The sequence below is a fragment of the Misgurnus anguillicaudatus genome, chromosome 7 (genome assembly GCF_027580225.2).
Source record: "Misgurnus anguillicaudatus chromosome 7, ASM2758022v2, whole genome shotgun sequence".
Classification (NCBI taxonomy): domain Eukaryota; kingdom Metazoa; phylum Chordata; class Actinopteri; order Cypriniformes; family Cobitidae; genus Misgurnus; species Misgurnus anguillicaudatus.
Window position 1 is genome coordinate 39430730 of NC_073343.2, and position 22924 is coordinate 39453653.

The 22924-nt window shown below is 37.6% G+C and overlaps 1 protein-coding gene across 1 annotated transcript in view; it reads right to left on the reverse strand.

Moving 5' to 3' along the window:
• Nucleotides 1-3276: 3276 nt before the first annotated feature.
• The window catches only part of LOC129417782 (uncharacterized), a 40687-nt gene continuing 21039 nt past the window's right edge, over nucleotides 3277-22924 (reverse strand). The window contains exons 13-21 of the mRNA XM_073869182.1: nucleotides 22028-22197; nucleotides 21611-21914; nucleotides 14620-15715; nucleotides 12034-12116; nucleotides 11047-11216; nucleotides 10622-10961; nucleotides 6674-6792; nucleotides 6274-6589; nucleotides 3277-4712 (exon numbers count right to left, since the gene is read on the reverse strand). Of these exons, the coding sequence (XP_073725283.1) occupies nucleotides 3532-4712; nucleotides 6274-6589; nucleotides 6674-6792; nucleotides 10622-10961; nucleotides 11047-11216; nucleotides 12034-12116; nucleotides 14620-15715; nucleotides 21611-21914; nucleotides 22028-22197 (3779 nt within the window). The 3' untranslated portion in view covers nucleotides 3277-3531. The remainder of the gene's footprint in view (nucleotides 4713-6273; nucleotides 6590-6673; nucleotides 6793-10621; nucleotides 10962-11046; nucleotides 11217-12033; nucleotides 12117-14619; nucleotides 15716-21610; nucleotides 21915-22027; nucleotides 22198-22924) is intronic.

A 22924-nucleotide genomic window follows, 5' to 3' on the forward strand; every position in this document is an offset into this window, starting at 1 on the left:
TAGGCTATAGGCTACTTTCGAATTCGTTTTGTTAATTTGCTAATTATTTAAGGGAAACACATTTCATATAGGCTTATTTATTTTATTATTTTTTCACCAAAGAAAGACGTAATCATCACATTCTATTCATTTTAATGCTTTTTGCGCATAAACTAAACCCTTGGGGGAATTATTTATAAATGAATCAACAACGCAAATCAAGGAATTAACTTATTTCTCTATTTAAGACAGTCTGGCAGGGCGGTAACAGCGATACATCAAACACCGAAAAGTTTATAGGATTCGATTTGGAAGTAAGATTATGAAGAAAACAGCGGTCCTGACTCCTGGCTTTTTTCTATAAATTGAGCGCACGCGACATTGCTGTTCGGGTTACGTTCAAATAATTTCTTTAAAAGAATTATGCTCTAACTCGATTGAGGTTCATTACCTAATTCCGTCTTCGGGTTCGGACCTCTCGATCCCTGACCGGTAAGTTAAGCAGGATCTTTCGCCACAAGTGTTGTATTGCCATGCTGGGCTTACAAATGCTCAGACAGGTTGCTCATCGCGTTGTCAGCAGTTGAAAGACACTTGTCGTGTGGGCATAGTGTGCATTTCACACGAATATTTTTGTCCTTTGAGCAATACGCTGAAAGTAATGTGAATATCGCCCCAGTGGCTGAAACCCTCCGTCAAATCAATCTCTATGGCAACGGCACACGTACAGGGACACGCATGCACGCACCACTTAAATAGACAGAACTTTAAACCCAGGCAAACACTGCTTGGGTAACGCAGGAAAGCGCGTTCCTATAGTCTAGTAAAGTAGTGTAGTTACCAATATTATTAGTGTAATGCGTTACTTTACTTCGTTACCCAAAAAAGTAATGTAGTTACTGTAATCCGTTACTTTGTAACTCGTTACCCCCAACACTGCCAGTAAATAACATAAATTTACATTAATAGTAAGTTACCGGCAAACAGCTGTAATTTCTACAGACATTTTTAAAAGTGTATGTTCTTGAGCATTAAGTTCAGTTATAAGAAAATAACATCGTCTTCAGTCTTCATAAATTACAACACGCTCAACATTAACATGTTTTTATTGTACTCACAATTCACCTAAAGTCATTTTTATCTCCCCAACCCTCTCTGTGTTATTTTGTGTATTTAGTATAAATCAATTTGTTCACTTGGTTTAGGGTTAAAAAACACATTATTTTCCACATACCGTACATTTTTATTGCTCCAGATTTCCCTGTCTTCTTCAAACGCTCTGATTCTTTTACAAAGCTCACCAATCTAAAAAGGCACTGTGCTTCTGATTAGCCAGCTAATCTGTACATTGTGATTGGCCTGAATACCTCTGATGTCATCCAGAAATGTGACACTCCTTACCATGTTTTGAAAGATTATCTCCTAATGCAATACTAACAGAAGTTAATATCGACTTTACTACCATATCAGTACAAGCTGAATCTGATCCAGAAAAGCAGATGAACAAGATGATCGATCAACTTGGCCAGCGTGGCTTGAGCAGAACGTAACAGATCGGTAAGGCAAGGATACTAAAACATTAAAACCATGTCTGTATTTGTGATCGTAGAAACGACAAACATCAAGCGCTACTCTCCACTGCACAAAACTCGTATTGGAATCATGGTTTAGTCGGTCGTAAATTCTTTAAATATGGAAACATTGTAAGATAATTTCCTGAATAAATATAGCACCCCCCAAAAAGGACACTGCATGGGGGCAAAGTGAGTGCCCAGGAAGGCAACTCTCTACGATTCACAGTGGATTTCCGACACATTTGGGTTTCAAGACACACCTTTAGGGTGTCATACATTTGTATTCTTATTCTCTCATCTACCATTTGTATGGAGATGTGATGTTTGACAATCAAGAGTATCTCTTTTCTATTGAAATGTCTCATTGCAAGTGGTTACAATGGTCTCAATCATATAACAACAGAATTCAATGTTAAAGTATATGTGAAAATTCATTCAATGTTGATAGACCACTCCCATTCTAAGCATAAGCCAATCGCCCACTGTATACAAATTAAGGACAGCCCTTAGTTTTACAACAACCAATCAGTACCAAATTCCTATATGCTTTGTTCTCTGGTTATTTAAGGAGATGTGTAGAAGATTTAGACGGGACTTTCGATATCTAGAAATGTACCCCCATGATGCTGTATCCTTGATATAGCATCATGTTTCTTTTATTTTATTTTGAGGAATCTGTAACCAGATCTTCATTTCCTTACCAGGTATGCAATGGTTTTTCGTTTGTTTCGTATTTGAATTGGAATGTAAATTGGCTTCTGAATTATGTGCTACCTACCTGGTTAATAAATTGTTACATTTGCATTCATTCTAATTTGCTCTGTATCATTGACTCTTTTAAGTTACAATAAGTATTATCCTTTGTCACCATAAATCTATAACCGGGGTGTAAATTCATGCTAATTGTCTATATCGATGAACTAAGAGGTTCAGCCATTACTTTACTATATGTGGGCTATCAGATGATAAGTCAGGACCTCTGATCAGTATCTCTACTACAATTATAGTTTTGAGTTCTGTATTAAGTTGGATATAGTTGGCTGGGTTGCATAATATTTTCTAATGATAATTAAGGGCACGCCAGCATGGGGCAGTTGCTTCAACCATTTCCTCTGGTTACACGGATAGACTAATTATTTAACCCTAACTAAGTTGAGGGTAATTGTAATGATTATTCGAGGGCTATATAAGTCAGGACCTCTGGTGTGGTTGAGTATTATGTTTCAGAACCCGCACAACGGCCGATGTGGGCTGATATGATATTGGTAATCGAAATGAATGAGTTCAATGTTAACATGAGTAAATAGAATGATCAAATGTTTATCCAAATTCTATATTTATATCAATTTGATTCATATTACAATACATTTTATATCTTTGGAGTCAGGTGAAAAGTTGCGTAACGTTAATTTGTCTTTATAAGCGCCGGAAAAGACCGAACGCGCTATAACTCTTCGCCAGCGTTTGGATTCCGCCATTGGGCCAAACGGATGGATGGGGTCATATTTGTTCCCCTTACAACATGAAGACTGAAGCGGGAGATTATAATAATGGCGGTCGTGTCCACGTCAACAGGCACAGAAAGTAAACTGTTGCCTACAATCCGTGTGTTTGTTGTAGTCCAAGAAAATAGATTTCCGTTGGAGACGAAAACTCATTGTTTACTTTGGGATTTGTACCTTTTAAATATTGTTCAAATGTACTAACACACACTGACACACCAAAGGAAATGTAAAATCGTGAATCTGATAATTAGTTCCCTTTAATATATTTTACAACAAAGACAACTGAGACACTTGGCTATATATACTGAGAAGAAAACAAGATGACAATATACACATAGGGCTACAATTTACACACAAACCAATGAACAAAAGAACTACAGACTACAAAACATGACAGACAGAACAGAACAGTGCTAAGATTTCTCTCCAGTGTGAACTCTCTGATGGATATTTCTGGTTGAACAAAAGTCTTCTCACACTGAGAGTTTTCCACCTGTATGAGTTCTCTGGTGTGACACTAAATGATGACGTTGACTGAAACTATTCCCACAAACACTACAGCGATGAGGTTTTTCTCCAGTATGAGTTCTCTGGTGTCTCACTAAAGTACCATGTTGACTGAAACTCTTCCCACAAACACTACAGCGATGAGGTTTTTCACCTGTATGAGTTCTCTGGTGTCTCCCTAAATGATCACGTCGACTGAAATTCTTCCCACAAACACTACAGTAATGAGGTTTTACTCCATTGTGAACTCTCTCATGAATTTTCAGATAAGATCTACAACCAAAACATTTATCACATTGTGAACATTGATGAATTTTCTCTTCAGAGTGAATAATCTGGTGTAATTTTAGTGTACTTAATTGCCTAAAGGTTTTTCCACATTGACTGCACTGATACGGTTTCTCATTGGTATGTATAAACACATGTCCCTTCAAAATATGTGTCCGGCTGAATCTCTTCTCACAGTGAGGACACTCGTATGGTTTCTCTCCAGTGTGAATTCTCTGATGAACTTTAAGAGCTGGTTTGGTGCGAAAGTCATTTCCACATTCAGTGCAGTAGTAAGGTTTTTCACCTGTATGAGTTCTCTGGTGTTTCACTAAAAGATCACGTCGACTGAAACTCTTCCCACAAACACTACAGCAATGAGGTTTTTCACCTGTATGAGTTCTCTGGTGTGTCACTAAATGATCACGTCGACTCAATCTCTTCCCACAAACACTACAGCGATGAGGTTTTTTACCTGTATGAGTTCTCTGGTGTCTCACTAAATTACCATGTTGACTGAAACTCTTCCCACAAACACTACAGCGATGAGGTTTTTCTCCAGTGTGAATTCTCTGATGAACATTAAGAGCTTCTTTGGCGCTGAAGTCATTTCCACATTCAGTGCAGTAGTAAGGTTTTTCACCACTGTGTGTCCTCATGTGAACATTCAGACTAGAAGAAGAGACACAAACCTTCCCACATCGCTTACAGTGAAACTTCCTCTTCTTCTTCTTCTCTCTGTGCTCTTCTGAATAAAGTTTCTTTGCTTGTAAGGAAGTACAGCTGATTTTAGATCTGGTGCAGGAAAGAGTTTGTGCTGCAAGTCGCTCTTTTGATGTTGAGGGCGTTTCTTCATCACAACTTGAATCACTATTCTCATCTAAAAAGAAACACAAGAATAATTAAAGCGGCAAGCAGCGATGGTAGGGCCCTCGCACGCATATAGGCGCTATAACTTTTACTGAAAATTGCCATTTTATTGTGTTCAGGCCAAGATCCTTATATCTAACGTGTTAAGAGTGGGTCAGGTTGGACATTTAAGCCTGAGTTGGAACAACACCCTGTTTTATGGCGAAAAGCCGAAATTTTGCAGGCCACCACGGACACACCCTTCAACAAAAAGTCAATCTCCGCAATTTAGCATCGCAAAGACATTAGATGACACCAACCAAATATGGTCATAACGATTTATTTGATCTAATGAAATCTGTAGGAGGAGTTTGTTAAAGTATAATGCCTGGAAATGGCAAAATTTGCACCAAAATGACAGAGAAAATTCAAAATGCCTGACTTCCTGTGGAGGACATATTTGTCACATGTGCAAAGTTGCATGACTTTTCGAGCATGTTTAGGCCCTCAAAAATGTGATTCATTTCACCATATTGTTGTCATGCCACCATGGACACGCCCCTTAATGAAAAGTCAAGAACTTTGCCATTTTTTTTGCCAATTTATCATCGCAGAGGGCTTAAGATCAGTCTGACCAAATATGATGACGATCTGAATAAATCTCTATCAGCAGTAAACCACAGGGTAAAACATGGCATTTCTTGCTGCCTCTTGGCGGTGCTATGATTGTAGTTAAGTGGTTAAGATCTGATTAAATATCTAGGAGGAGTTCATTAAAGTACGAAACCTAGAAATGGCAAAATTTGCACAGAAATCACAGCGAAAATTAAAAATGGCTGACTTCCTCCGGGGTTTATAGCTTGGTTCCAAGGGACTTTTTTGTAGGTCTTGGGGTGATAGATGATTTTACCAAATTTCGTATCTGTACGTTTTTCGTATCTGGAGGATTGTTCTTTTGAAATTTTGCAGGTGGCGCTATCGAGTCATTTCTACACGCCCACTTCTAACGCCTATACCACATGTACATTTTCGTCACTTCTGATGTGTGTGCAAAGCTTCATGAGTTTTCAAGTATGTTTATGCACTCAAAAATGCAATTCATTTTGGAGAAGAAGAAGAGGAAACTGAGCAAAAACAATAAGGCTTTGCACCCATGGTGCTCGGGCCCTAAATATAGCTGCAAGCATCAATACCAGGGTCAAGCCAAACAAGGGCCAAAAGGAAATAAAGTTTGGATGAGCAGTTTGAAGAATGTAGGAAAATGTGATTTCAGAGGAAAGAATACAAAAGTTATCAGCAAAAAAGCTGTGTTCTCGTTTACTGAAATCTCTCCCTCCCTTCTCGAGGAGCACATGGACAACTAGAACAATGAAGAAAATGTGAGTGGTGCTTGCAGTAGCAAAACTCAGTTAATGTTACAAATGTTACAACAGTGTTAATGAGTCAAAAGAGCCCAGCCCCATTTCTCTACGATGTTCTGATGCAGTATCAGTAGTTGTTAAAAGACCAGAAGATATCACACATAAATTATTTGAGAGCTATGACAGAGCAAATCTAATACTACATCAGTGTTGACTGAGTATGAGACAAACCTGAAGGAATAAAATCCTCATCATCATGACTGTCTTCATCTTCATCAGTGTGTTGTTCCTCCTCTGTAGTTTCTCTTCTCATCTTCATCATGAGATTCCTGCAGTCGATGAGTTTGACTGAACACATCTTCAGTGTGGTCTGCAGGATCTGCTGCTGTTCTCCAGCATTACACACAGAATCATCCTCTAAGCCCCGATTACTGTCACACACTGTAGTGTCCTGAGTTTCTGTGGGCTTTGACTCCGTATAACCGAGTAAAGTGAGACTGAGCTCGGAGTCCTGTGTGGAAGATTCACAACAAACCACATCCACATCCTCACAACACAACACACACAGACAGTAAGATTTTAAATGATTTGATGTTGTCAAACAGGTAAAGGATGTTTAAGATGTTCCAACCTCTCTATTCAGTCCTTTATCCTTTATTTCTGTGATGAAATCATCAATATCCAGCATGGACAGATCAGTTCCTACTGATTTACAGCACATCGCATCCATCTCATCTCTCATCATCAACACTAAAATACACAGAGACAAGACTCTAATGTAAACGTTTCGTGCCCTCCGACAAGATGTCCATATCAGAAATGGCCACAAGCCAGTTTAAGTTTGAGACCTCTTGCTCTAGAATGTTCTGACACCAGACATAATGGTTGCTAGGGAACTCTGCTTGGAATCTAGGGTGTGAATTCGCATCCACCAATGATTATTCTTCAAGCCATGAAAGGAATTAATCATGCAAAGAGAATGGCTCATGATTTTATATACATAGTTTTATATATAATATATAGTTTATATATAGTTTAGTTTGCAGTAGTTTTAAGCAAAACTAAAGGCGGTTAATCGAATATCGGTTAATTGTCGACAAGAATTTACTCGATTAAATTAATTGTCGGGTAATTGAACAACGCCAGTGGCGAGATTCGCTACACAAACTTGAGGCGGCAAAAAAGAAACCAAACAGGGTAAAAAACGGAGTGGAGTGTGGGAGCATTTCAAATTAATAAATGATGACAAAGACGCCCAATGTAAACTACGATGAAGTACAACAGCTCTAGTTCGCTAAGATACCACCTTCATAACTTGCATGCAGCCGTACGTGTTAGCTTCTGTGGTGGGAAGGCGAGTATGTGATCACAGGAAAAAAGTTTTGTTTGCTGCTTTAAAAAAAATCTGTTTCATATAATTTGTTTCTTAATTATAATCAATGTTTTGTTGATAGGTTTCGTGAATAATAAGAACTTTAAAAGCTTCACCGTGCATCTCATTGATGCGTAACAAATACTCCACACCGAAAAATGCAGTGAGTCTCACTTACTTTTCAAAAACCAGCCTTGCATTGCCCAGAAATAAATTTTACACGCGCATTCAGAGCAAATGAAACAGCACATCAGGGGTGAAAAAGGTGACAAAGACACAAGCGCTCATATATATATATATATAATGATTTTAGCATTTTTATTTAAATCAAATTTGAACCTGTTAGCATAGTTAATGCAACATCAATTACTGTAATTACATAAACAAGAATTAATGAATGCTTATATACAATATAATGTTCATTTTTTTGTTTATAATGCATTTACTAATGTGAACACACATTTGAGAATTTTTTTTTGTTTTTCCCTGACCAGCAAAAAAATACAATGGAGTGGGACCAGACACTGTGGTTATCAACACTTTAAAATAACTTGTGTATCACACAATAAAGAAACTCAAATTTTTGGATAGTCTGTTCTGTTATGTAAACTATGACTGAATTACGTGTTTTAAGTTAACTATCCCTTTAAGACAGTATTTTAGAGTTAACATTCTTTAAATTCAACCATAACTGTGACAGTAGTGCTGTTAACTGTATGTCTGTCTTTAATTTATTGTAGCTTTGTTTACAGTACAGTACAGCATAGGCACCTATCACGTGGGCGCTCGAGACATTCTCCATTTATAAAACTTTATTTGATGTGGTTTGTATATGATGTTTTATTTTATTGACAATTATCAAGAGCGTGTTATTTCAGAACGCATTTAATCCGCTTCACTCGGATGTCAGGTGAATTCCCCTCACTGAGAGTGAACTTTCCGTTTTTATTTGACTAAAACTGGATGATCTGCCCAATGGTAAAAATCATTGTACTTTTTCGCAAGCGCTCAATTATAAATGATGCCCATTTACAAATCAGAAGTAATGTTAGCGCATCTTGCGGTCAAGTGCGCGTTATGAAACGGAGCCCGCGCGACCATCGACTTCATGGGATTAAGCTAATGCACTATTTCATTATTTGCACATCCACCCTGACCAGTTTACCTTAGCGGGTCAGACGTCTTGACTCTCCGTTGAAAAAGATGGTCAGAAACTGGGTGGAGGAAGGAGATCACGCTGGATTTTGTGATTCCATCGATAGCAGACTCTTGTTACTGATTGGCCATGCGACTTGTCAGTCATCCCCACTTTCTATGTGGTGGATGAGCCCAGTGCTATGATTGAACATATTTTTCTTTTTTCTGTCGCTTCTTTTGAGTACTTCGCGCGGCAAAGGGCGTCACCAGGTTTTTGCGTAGTTTAGAGTGACAAATCATACTTTGAGGTCAAAATGAGTACTGCTACGCACAATTTGTACAGGTTGGCAGGTCTGACGCGTGTATGCATTTAATACAATGGCAAAATACTCACGAGCTTAATGAGAAGCGGATACACGGCTTGCACGCTCCTCTTAAAAAGAAACAGGTATATAGCGCATAAACACTGTTGTCAACGGCTTAAAATCACTTAACTAACTGCGGTGCGTGAACAAATGTTAAGCTTTATGACCACGCGCACAGCAACGTGACGTGGGCGCGTAACCTTAGTTAAGTGTGTGCACTCAATCTGCAGACTGCTTAAACTTCGGCAGCAAATGAGGTGGCTATAAATTGTAAAGCATAACCCGCCAAACTGGCTAGTAATTTGACATCGTTACCACAATAGCTGGACATGATTTTCATAATTTCATTTACTGCTACCATGTCGCAGACCCCCCTCACCCCTCATTTTCAAAAACTCATCGGATCTAGACGAATCACAAGAATGACCTATTTTGGATCAAAAACGGCGAATTTCGCCGAAAGGTGACAAGTTTGCACCCCTGAAAGATCATCTATAGCCTAAGATCATCAATATGAACTCTGAACAATGAAGTATTAAAAACAGAACCGCATGAAATGGCTGAAGAGGAACTCGCAACATTAAAGCAAGAATCATTTATGTAGGCTAAAGCTATACAGCACCTCTTATGGTTTAGTTTAGTTAGGCTAAGTTTATTATGCAGAGCCTTTCACATCCGAATCCCACTTAAGAAAAATATAAATAGTATATATTTAATATAATATATATTGTGTTTTGATGTTTTTTATACCACGTGAGGTGGGGGATCCGCGCAAATAAAACAATCTATTGTATTGCTTAACGGAACAATGTGGCAGGAGATATTGCGAAGCTCAGATATTGCCATATAATGAACAAGATGTGCCGACGAATTTGTCATGAAGCGCCGTCGTGTGTCTGTTCATGGTTTCTGACTGGAGCGCGTGACAGAAGAGAAGCACATACGATCATTGGTAGCTGTCAACGGTGGCGCTTTAATGAAACATGGATGAAACGTGCCTGTAACCTCAGGTCATGACTGTTTTAGCATGACAAACATAAATTTCTAAAAACACACACATAAAAAACATTTTTATTTTTTGCCATTTTTGGCGATTTCCAATGGAAGTTTTGAAGTTTCATCATAGTTACGTAGTACAGAAGCTATTCATATATGGAAAAAAGTTTTGAGTCAACAGGAAAAATGCTGAAATATTTGTGATGGTTTTTAAGCGGTATTTTGCAGCGCTGGACTAAGCATACGGCGACACCTGGCATGGTTGCTATTGTTGAACGCAACAATTCAGGACTCAACTCCAATGAAAAACGTCAATCGCTGTCAAATTTATAAGCACTACCACTAGGTGCCACTATGTTGAAACTGTGCATGCAGCCTCAGTTCCTGACTGCCATCATAAGTAGTACCAAGTGTCGTGTCAATACGCATAAGTTTGGCAAAGATACATCCTCAAATCAGTTTTTTAGGCTCTACCTAAAATAAGTTGACGCTGTATACGAAAAAAGATTGCCGAATCGACACGAATTCCATTACTTTTTGCAATGAGTGTTTCTAGATACACACGGATTTTCATGAACGAAAACTTACGTGGGTACAATCAAATAGTCTTAATCCAAGAAGCAATGTTAGATGCTCCATATAAATTATTTGAGAATGTATGACAGAGCAAATCTGAACTATATCAGTGTTGACTGAGTATGAGACAAACCTGAAGGAATAAAATCCTCATCATCATGACTGTCTTCATCTTCATCTGTGTGATGTTCCTCATCTGTAGTTTCTCTTCTCATCTTCATCATGAGATTCCTGCAGTCGATGAGTTTGACTGAACAAATCTTCAGTGTTGTCTGCAGGATCTGCTGCTGTTCTCCAGCATTACAGACAGAATCCAGAGACTCTGTGGAGGTTTGATCATCCTGTAAGCTCTGATTACTGTCACACACTGTAGTGTCCTGAGCGTCTGTGGGCTTTGACTCCACATAACCGAGTAAAGTCAGACTGAGCTCGGAGTCCTGTGTGGAAGATTCACAACAAACCACATCCACATCCTCACAACAAAACACAACACAAACAGTAAGATTTTAAATTATTTGATGTTGTCAAACAGGTAAAGGATGTTTAAGCTGTACAAACCTCTCTATTCAGTCCTTCATCTCCTCTTAACCTCAGCTTTGTCTCCAGTAACGCCACCTTTTTCTTCAGCTGAGAGATTTCTGTGATGAAATCATCAATATCCAGCATGGACAGATCAGTTCCTACTGATTTACAGAACATCTCATCCATCTCAACTCTCACCATCAACACTAAAATACACAGAGAAGACTCTCTTTAAACTCAATACAACACTCAAGAAAGAAAATCAACAAGTGCTTTAAAATAAAAACACACACAGCGGTTGATGTTTAGGTTAACTCGTCGTTGGTTTTAACGGTGGTTTGTATTCACATTTCTTGAGCAGTTTTTTGTCCAGATGTTTGTTTGACTTCAAGCAGCGATGCGCAGACCGGCCATTGTATGACATCACAGTACCGCGAGAGTGACTTGAGAAGATACGAAGCTGTCTGTTCTCAAACCGCTCTCGTGGTACTGTGACGTTATACGACTACAGGTCTGCACAGCGGTGTGAGAAGTCAAACACACATACGCGGCAAATCATTATGAAGTGTCTCGTGGGTTATCAATAGAACGGTGCCAATATTTGATCATGATAACGCATATTTACTTTGTTTAATAGGACTCGAAAAGACTCGGGGTCAAGTCAGATTCCAAATATGTACGAGTACGAGTAGTCAAAATGCACCCGAGCCCATGACAAGTCCGAGCCCATTAAAATACAGTCTCGAGACCGAGCTTCAAGTCCACAACGCTGCATGTAAATAATAATAATAATGGAAGTTAATATATTTCAAACATAAATATAGATTTTTACTCGTATTCGCAGGTGCAAGAACTGGACAATATATTTTGCTTTTTAATCCTAACTTGACAACCAATTTAAACTGTCAATCCGTCACAGAGACAGAGAAGCGTGCAAATGACTAATCTTCTGGTAGATTTTACCGTTAAACAACTTAACTTTTTCATTCATGATGATATCAACAAGTTAATAAAAAAACTTACCTAACAGATCGCGGTTCTGCCACAGCGCCAAGAAATGGTGACTGCTGCGATCATCCGAGTGACCCTCTGTTGACGCATGCGCACTTTGCGGTTAATTTTTTTAGTGTTGCAGTTATTTCTGTTAAGTAGATAGTGTAGTGCTAAAATGTACCCATTATTTTGTATTTTACTTGATAGTGTAGTGGCAAAAAGTCTTGAATCTTCATAATAAAACTCAGAAGCAAAGGATTCAGGTGCCAAACAAAAATACTTTATTTGCTCAAACCAATAAAGTGAGACAAACACCCCTCAAAGAGGTGCTCAAATATCATCTGCCCTCCCAACATCGGACATTTTTATGCAGTAAGATTAAACTCTTCTTATCTGAGATGACATACACTCTTCTTATTGGTCTTGGGCTGCAACAAATAACTTATTGTTCGGTGTAGCAAAGTGCAGCTGGACTCTTTCTCAAATCTAAAATGACGAACTCTGTTTGTTACTTCAATTGGCCTTGTGAGACATAATATATTTGTGGAAACAATAATTGCATAATCAATGAGACAGAATATATAGACCTTTTGCGAGTCGACGTCACAGTTACGTCACGCGCGCATGTGGTGGCAGAAACAGTGGAAGTGAATGAGACGCGAGTGAAACGAACAATATATCTCACTAGAAAATGTTTTGTTGTGCTGTTGAGTATCAGAATAGGAATGCCAAAATAGATGACCTTCATTTTTATAGTACACCGTCGTCGAAGACACCATTTGAAGATAAACGTAGGTGTTTATGGTTGCAATAAAAGCCCTCAACCGGACAGACTGGAGTGATGAAATCATCTGGAAATCTTTTAATACTTTGAATAGAAAATAATTAGAGAACATATCCGGTGTTCTTTTGAAGTCTGATCCCTCTATGGGTTTCTTACAGCGTTTTCATCACGTTACGTTTATAATTTATTTAGAAAGATTAAAGATTTTAATTAGTTCATAATATCAATAATATTACCATTTATTAAAGTTTTCGGGGGTTTTTTTTTTCGTTTTTTATTACTTTTTACCTTATATCTTAGCCTATTTCTTCTTCCTGTTTGTTCTAAATTATGATGTTAACTAATAAATATATAAACATAGCACACACACACACACACACACACACACACACACACACACACACACACACACACACACACACACACACACACACGATGTAAAGTGTTAATAATATATAAACAGGCCTATACAAATTAATTTGTATGTAAACATAATAGTTTTAGATCATACACGTAGGCTAAAAATGTAAGGAAGAAATTGAAAACAGGAAATGATGAAATATTTAATAAATTATATTATACAGAATACATGATAGTATTGCTCTTATAAGTACTTCAGCGATTCATACTGTAAAAATAATTGATTAACCAATAAAGAACAATACATATACATTACATACATGCACACAATTAGTAGCCAAGCCATTTAAACTTTTAATTTATTTAAAAAATAAACGTAACTTGGTGAAAACGTTATAAGAAACATTATACTTAAGAGAAATATAGGGGAAACAGACTTCTACAGAACACCGGATCCATATAAATCACAGTTTAATGCTAAAACGATTCACACCTCTATTGAGAAGCATTCATGTTCTGCCACCAGTTGGGCTCCGCCCACAAAAAAGTAATCTCTGTTTGCAAACACGCAAAAGGTCTATATATGTTTTATATATATGTTTTTGGGGGCAGGTTTTTTTGTTTATTTTGTAGTATATTTAAAATATATATATATATATATATATATATATATATATATATATATATATATATATTATATATATATATATATATATTTTTTTTTTTTTAAAGCATCTAAAATATATTTAGAAAAAAGTTTCACATCGCATTGGAAAAAAAACTTTGTTTATGTTACAAAACTTTTAAAAATAGCAGATTTGAAAGAGTATAAATTAAATATATGTTCAAATTAAAAAATATACCATATAAAATTAACTTGTATTTAACAAATATTTAAAATATATTTTGGACAAGAATACATTTATTGCCATATTAGTTGTAAAATTAGAAATGTATTTGCTTGCCTGTTGATATATGAAGGTTTAAACTAAATATTTTGTGAAATCCAAAAATATATTTTATTAGGCTTTACTTTCTACAAAATCTACTTATCATTAGCATATAGCACATAGTAAACTGTTGCCTACAATCCGTGTGTTTGTTGTTGTCCAAAAAAAAGAGAGTTATGTTCGAGGGACGAAAACTCGGGTCATTGTTTACTGTGGGGTTTGTACCTTTTGCATATTGTTCAAATGTACAACACACACTTACACACCAAAGGAAATGTAAAATCGTGAATCGGATAATTGGTGCCCTTTAATATATATTACAAAAGACAACTGAGAAACTGGGCTATATATAGTGAGAGGATGACAAGATACACATAGGGCTACAATTAACACAAACCAATGAATAAAAGAACTACAGACTACAAAACATGACAGACAGAACAGAACAGTGCTAAGATTTCTCTCCAGTGTGAACTCTCTGATGGATATTTAAGGAATCTGGTTGAGCAAAAGTCTTCTCACACTGAGAGTTTTTCACCTGTATGAGTTCTCTGGTGTGACACTAAATGATGACGTTGACTGAAACTATTCCCACAAACACTACAGTGATGAGGTTTTTCTCCAGTATGAGTTCTCTGGTGTCTCACTAAAGTACCATGTTGACTGAAACTCTTCCCACAAACACTACAGCGATGAGGTTTTTCACCTGTATGAGTTCTCTGGTGTCTCCCTAAATGATCACGTTGACTGAAATTCTTCCCACAAACACTACAGTAATGAGGTTTTACTCCATTGTGAACTCTCTCATGAATTTTCAGATAAGATCTACAACCAAAACGTTTATCACATTGTGAACATTGATGAAGTTTCTCTTCAGAGTGAATAATCTGGTGTAATTTTAATGACCTTGAATCTCTAAAGGTTTTTCCACATTGACTGCACTGATATGGTTTCTCATTGGTGTGTAAAAGGATGTGCGTCTTTAGATAAGATTTCTGTCTGAATCTCTTCTCACAGTGAGGACACTCGTATGGTTTCTCTCCAGTGTGAATTCTCTGATGAACTTTAAGATCTTGTTTGGTGCGGAAGTCATTTCCACATTCAGTGCAGTAGTACGGTTTTTCACCTGTATGAGTTCTCTGGTGTTTCACTAAAAGATCACGTCGACTGAAACTCTTCCCACAAACACTACAGCGATGAGGTTTTTCACCTGTATGAGTTCTCTGGTGTCTCACTAAATTACCATGTTGACTGAAACTCTTCCCACAAACACTACAGCGATGAGGTTTTTTTCCAGTGTGAATTCTCTGATGAACATTAAGAGCTTGTTTGGTGCGGAAGTCATTTCCACATTCAGTGCAGTAGTAAGGTTTTTCACCTCTGTGTGTCCTCATGTGAACATTCAGACTAGAATAAGAGACACAACCCTTCCCACACTGCTTACAGTGAAACGTTTTCTTCTTCTTCTTTTTCTCTCTGTGCTCTTCTGAATGAAGTTTCTTTGCTTGTAAGGTAGTACAGCTAATTTTAGATCTGGTGCAGGAAAGAGTTTGTGCCGCCAGTCGCTCTTTTGATGTTGAGGGCGTTTCATCATCACAACTTGAATCACTATTCTCATCTGAAAGAAACACAAGAACAAATATAGCTGTAAGCATCAATACCAGGGTCAAGCCAAACAAGGGCAAAAAGGAAATATAGTTTGGATGAGGAGTTTAAAGAATGTAGGAAAGCCTCATGGTTTCAGACAAAAGAATACAAAAGTTATCAGCAAAAAAGCTGTGTTCTTGTTCAGTGGAACCTCTCCCTCCCTTCTCGAGGAGCACATGGACAACTAGAACAATGAAGAAAATGTGAGTGGTGCTTGCAGTAGCAAAACTCAGTTAATGTTACAAATGTTACAATAGTGTTAACAAGTCAAAAGAGCCCAGCCCCATGTTTCTACAATGTTCTGATGAAGAGATATAGGGCTTGCTAAATGATTGCTTGGATATTCTCATTGGTTACTAGAGAGTGAAATGGCATCCATTCATTGATATTCTGCAAGCCACAAGTGAAAAAAGACCACCCTTGTGTCGTTAGGACAGTGGTCTCAAACTCATGGCCCGTAGACCATTTGCTTCCCTCCCTCCCCCTTCTGCGGCCTGCATCTGCTGTCAAAAATATAACATCATTTTTATTTACTCAGTTTTATATTCATTTGTTTATTAATGACAAAGTTCCGTTCACAAACATGTGTTAAACACGAGTCAAGACGCTTCCTTGTTTTTTCAAAAGCACTTATGAGGTTGTCAATATTGCGTCAATACAGTGACTTAAAAAAATCTAAAATAAATCAAAACAGAAACTTGAACAAAAAATGTAGGCTATAAAAGTGTATCAGGGTATCTGCAAATTTTTTAACAGCAAATTTAATGACTTTAAAGACCTTTTTAAGTCCTCTAAAATAAAAATGTAAGACTTTATCATAAAAACAGGAAAATGTTCAGCGCGACACGACACAGAATTGTGTGTTGAAGCATAGCACGGCACAGCTCGCCTGAGCCACACTCAAGACACATCACAGGGAAACAACAACTTTTATACTAAGCGCTAATTCGCCTAACAATTCTGACATGGCTTACTGTGTATGTAAAAATCTGCCTTTAAGGTACTTCAGTTAATTTCTAAATTCTGGCCCCTCTTAGCATTTTGAAAAAGACATGGAGAAAGAACAGCCCAGAACATTACAAATTAGGGGTGTGACGGATCACAAAACTCATGGTTCAGATCACATTATGGTTTTTGAGGCACAGATCTGATCATTTTTCAGATCAGCAAAAAAGGGGTGGGAAAAATTAAGTAACAAATTAAGAAATTACAAACATTTATAAAAAAGAACAAAGTTGCACATTAGGTAAAGTCTTTGTATAAATTAAATATGATTATTTTTTAGAGCTACAGAAGGGATTTTCTCTTTGTCTTGGGTTGTTTGATTAACATTAATGACTCAGACTTAAGTAGGTTAATTGAGTTTTATTGTATTTTAACACAACTTAATTATATTTTTACATATTATCTGTTTTGTTGTCAGACATGTATATCAGGGCTCTCAAGTTTTACCAAAAGTTTGGAGTGAGATGTCAGGAGACGGGTATTTGCAACAGTGACCCCTCGGCCCCACCCAATTCTCAAGTTTTTGCTAACTGTTTAATGGGCCCCATTGAATTTCATATTATACTTTATCCTACTATGGAAGTGAATGGGGCTCATTAAAGGTTTGATTACAAACATTCCTCAAAATATCTTCCTTTGTGTTTTTTAGAACAATAAAATGTATACAGGTTTGTAAAAAGGTGAGAGTGAGAAAATTATGACAGTATTGTTATTTTTGGTTGAACTATCCCTTTAAAGTGCCCTATTTTCACAAAATAGTTTTGTACATAATACAAAGTTTCTACTTTAGTACTTAAGATAATCTTAAAAACATCTAAGTGTCATTATCAGTGTTATTTTGAGATTACATTAATATGAACTGAAATGCAGTTAGGGGACAGAGAATGAAAAACCATTTTTACCTTGTCTTTGTTGAATAATGGTAGTCTACCCACATTCACAAACATACAAAAAGTGCTAAACATGCTAAACATCTCAGTCTCATAGAAATTCCTCTTTTAGAAATGTCAGCCAGAAAACAGCCCAATCTGAAAAACTGATGCTTATGACATCACAGGCATCTCCCTGCCCCTTCACTTTAAAATAATTGGCTACATTTTTAGAGTGGCAGCAAAGTCAGCCAATCAGTAATGAGATTACAAGTTAAGCCAGTAGGGGGAGCCAAATAGGTGCAAAATCACTTGTTTAAATTTCCCACCCTAATAGAGCTATTTGAGAGAGGTTTTTAGGAAGGCATTACAGACCCAAACAAAAACATTTTTGTCTACGTCACATCACAGAACAAGGATAAATACCCCGTTCAATCATTCTATGTCACCTTTAACATATCTCGTATTACAAAATTGTATACCACTTGAAGTTAACGTGTACTCATCTTTCATACAAAGATGGGTTCAAATTTATTTCAAGTGTTACCTAAATACATTTTTAAATTACATTTTAGCATATTTCATATTAATGTACTAAAGAACAAAAAAATGTAGGCTATATTAAGTACAACATTAGTACATGAAAATAGATCACTTTAAGTGGATTATGGAATTGTACTCTTTTAACTTGAGCTTACTGTACACATACAGTATTGCAGAACATTTACTTATGAAAGGGCAATAATAATGAAATGCATCTCTATTACATTTTATATATTTCAGGAAGCCTCTAGTACTTTTCTTAATTTCAGGTAACTAAAGCTTCTGGTTGCAAAGCTGTTGGAGTTTTTGACTGAATCAATAATAATTTAGCACGAATTTGGCTTTATTCCCCAATATTAGCTTTCATTGTCTTTGATCAAATGCAATGATTTCATCCAGGAATCGTAAAATGCTTAAAAAATGGGTTATATCTACAGCATTTATCGGATCTTGCTCATCCAACTTCCACTCCGTTAAATCCATGTTAGTAATGAACTTGCTTGCAGCGGGATAACATCACCAGAAACAACTTCTCATTTATTTTTGATTGCCTGGTAGAATGCATTGTGTGAACGACTTCATTAGGCGCTGCAAAAAAAACGACAAGTGCGAGAGCGATTTGAAATCAGCCTCCTTCGCAAGATTTCTCGCGGTACCCTGATGTCATCTGCGTGTCGGTTTTGTGGCGCTGCGTAAAGTTGAAAACACACTTAAAAAACTCGAAGGAAGCAGCTGAACTCGACAGAACTGCCATGCGCCTCGTCCATTTATTGAATATAGCAGGACAATTTATTTCTTACTTCTCAGCGTGAGAAATACAAGGTGTGGCGTGTGAACTGACTGAAACGCGTGTGTCTCACGGTCAATGCGTGAGACTTGAGAGCCTGTGTATATAAATAGGGTTACTGACTAAAAAATAGTGACTAAACACGACCCAATAACACCACCCTCGTGTTTAATCCAACCACGTTACTTACTGCTTAAATCCCGATTTATAGACCCCTTGCACGTGACGTCACGCTCTACTCGCGCGAATTATGGACGCCATGATGGACGGCGGAAGTGTTATGTTGTAGACGGACGGCAAGCCGAACAAGTACGTGTTTGTGTTCGTTAGGGTCATTAAATGGTTATTTCGTGTTGCTATGATGCACCTACCATTACAGAAAAGTGGCATAAATACATTATTTTTACATGAATGTTATTGTTTAATGCTGCAGTGACACCATAAATTTCATAGCTGCCAACTCTTTCGCATTCACCGTGAGACCCACGCAATTGACCCCATTCTCACGCCACACATCCATTTTCACGATGTAAGTAGCTAAACCAGTGCTCGCAGTACTGACACTTTTATATTTTAGGGTACCTTCACTGTCTTTTGCGTGCCACCTTCTCACGTTGCTGGTGCTTTGCTGCAAAGAGTCAAAGAACATTTCACTTTATGTGGCGCTGCGCAGGAAGTTCGGCAGCGAGGACATCAGAGTACCGCGAGAGCAAGTCGAAATGTTACAAAAGGGTCCGCCTTTACCTTTGCTCTCGCGTTACTCTGATGTCATACGCCGATCAGTCAGCTCCGCACCAGTCGAACACACAAAGCGTCAAGGTCTGGATGAAAAGCAGAGACCTGCCCGGATTCCACGCACGCAGATACCCTCAGAAAACAGCAATTTTAATCAACCATCACTCGCGTGTGCATGTTTGCAAGCAGTACAAGCCTGCGTGATGTTTGCAGTGACAGGTTTTAATAAAAGAGAAAAAAGTCAATTGATATTTGACATCTATAAACAATAATATATACGAAATATAATTATATGGTCTTGACATACACATTATCTGTTGCTTTAGTTTAATATTAAACTACTCATTTGGTTTATTTGATTGTGACAGTCCCTCTATCACCAATCACAAATCATCAAGCTTCTCTTTCTCAGTGGATAAACTGAATCAAAGCTGCTGTCATCTGCAGTTATACATTTTACAGAGACCAGTAGCCTATTCATTAGATTTTAACTGAACTTTTTTGGCACTTTTATCAGAAGGAAAGCATAATAGAAGTGTATAAAATAATAGTAAAGACTCTAATCCCAGGCATTTAAACTCAGTAAAAGCTTTTATTTCAATTTAATTTCTAAAATATGATTCGATTTGTATTGTGAACCATTTTAACGCAGTCTTTCCCAAATATTTAACACAGAAATAGCTAAAATTCACACTATTATCAATTGGCAAATGGTTAGGACTTATATAAAAAATTATTACCACAAACCCGCGGTCAGCCACCCCCCAAAAAAAATCTCACTCCAAGCTGAACTCAGAAGTTGGCAGCTCTGCAGACTTTTAACAGCCTTAAGATCAGCACCAGTGTGTGGGGATATCCCGTTTACCACATAGTGGTACAAATCATGCGGGCTGAAGTCGGGCAGACTCGGCGTTTAATGAGGTCCGTGAAAATTGAAGGAGGAAGAAGGTAAGGGTCGGTATCCAGTCCCGCTATCTCTAACTTCTCTAAATAGCGCTTTTTGTGAGGACCTACCAAATGCCCTACCTCGACCGATAACGGCACAACAACTTCCTTAATATAAGAAGCCATGTATTTTAGTGTAATATATATTTAAACTGTTTAAAACTAATCAAAAATCCCGCTCGTCTATTACTAATCAACCTAGTGCGTCAGTGATTTTGCCGTCCAGCATGGCGTCGTCCCGTGGTCTAGGTCACGTGTTTGCAAAGGGTCTATAGCTAAACGCTTCTGACAATATCACCATATATTTACATATATTTACAACGTATTTCTGTTGTGTGTGTGCACACGCGAATGAAATCTGACACCAGCATTGCAAGCAGAGTTCAAGCAGAGTCAACGCAGGTAGCGCACAGTGACTGGATATCAACTCGCTGTGGCGTTTATAAGCGCGGAGATCATGTGGACGCAGACATTAACAAAAGTGCAGGGAATATAAAACTGATAGATTTGGATGGACAAACCGAAAAACCGCAATTCACATGCGCGTATTGCACCGTGGGGGTCGAACCGAACGTTTCAATAATGTATTGAGAATTGTGGCATCCCTAGTATGAAATATAACAATGTATGGGAAACACTGGATGATGAGTCTGACATGAAATTTAAGACCTTCTTAGTGGAAATTCCAGATTTAAGACGTTTTAAGACTTTTTAAGGACCCGCGGGGACCCTGTGTATAGATCATGTATTCCAAATTAGAATTAGCACATAGCAAAACCTGATGTAGCGCTTAAGTCCAACTTTTTACATCCAGCTGGTGCAACCGGCACCCGATGATTTGAACTATCCGGATAAGCGGTGTACCGTGTTATCAGTATCAGTAGTTGTTGAAAGACCAGAAGATATCTCACATACATTATTTGAGAAGCTATGACAGAGCAAATCTGAAACTACATCAGTGTTGACTGAGTATGAGACAAACCTGAAGGAATAAAATCCTCATCATCATGACTGTCTTCATCTTCATCAGTGTGTTGTTCCTCCTCTGTAGTTTCTCTTCTCATCTTCATCATGAGATTCCTGCAGTCGATGAGTTTGACTGAACACATCTTCAGTGTGGTCTGCAGGATCTGCTGCTGTTCTCCAGCATTACAGACAGAATCCAGAGACTCTGTGGAGGTTTGATCATCCTGTGAGCTCTGATTACTGTCACACACTGTAGTGTCCTGAGCGTCTGTGGGCTTAGACTCCACATAACCGAGTGAAGTGAGACTGAGCTCGGAGTCCTGTGTGGAAGATTTACAACAAACCACATCCTTACAACACAACACACACAGACAGTAAGATTGAAATGATTTGATGTTGTCAAACAGGTAAAGGATGTTTAAGATGTTCCAACCTCTCTATTCAGTCCTGTATCTCTTCTTAACCTCAGCTTTGTCTCCAGTAATGCCACCTTTTTCTTCAGCTGAGAGATTTCTGTGATGAAATCATCAATATCCAGCATGGACAGATCAGTTCCTACTGATTTACAGAACATCTCATCCATCTCATCTCTCATCATCAACACTAAAATATACAGAGACAAGACTCTAATGTAAACGTTTCGTGCCCTCCGACAAGATGTCCATATCAGAAATGGCCACAAGCCAGTTTAAGTTTGAGACCTCTTGCTCTAGAATGTTCTGACACCAAGACATAATGGTTGCTAGGGAACTCTGCTTGGAATCTAGGGTGTGAATTGGCATCCACCAATGATTATACTCGAAGCCATAAAAGGAATTAATCATGAGAAGAGAATGGCTCATGATTTTATATATATAGTTTTATATATAATATATAGTTTATATATAGTTTAGTTTGCAGTAGTTTTAAGCAAAACTAAAATCGGTTAATCGAATATCGGTTAATTGTCGACAAGAATTTACTCAATTAAATTAAATTAATTGTCGGGTAATTAAACAACGCCGGTAGCGAGATTCCCTACACAAATTTGAGGCGGCAAAAAAGAAACCAAACAGGGTCAAAACGGAGTGTGGGAGAATTTCAAATTAATTAATGATGACAAAGACGCCCAATGTAAACTACGATGAAGTACAACAGCTCTAGTTCGCTAAGATAACACCTTCATAACCTGCATGCAGCCGTACGTGCTAGCTGCTGTGGTGGGAAGGCGAGTATGTGATCACAGGAAAAAAAGTTTTGTTTGCTGCTTTAAAAAAAATTTTTTCATATAATTTGTTTCTTATTTATAATCGATGTTTTGTTGATAGGTTTTGTGAATATAAATTAATGA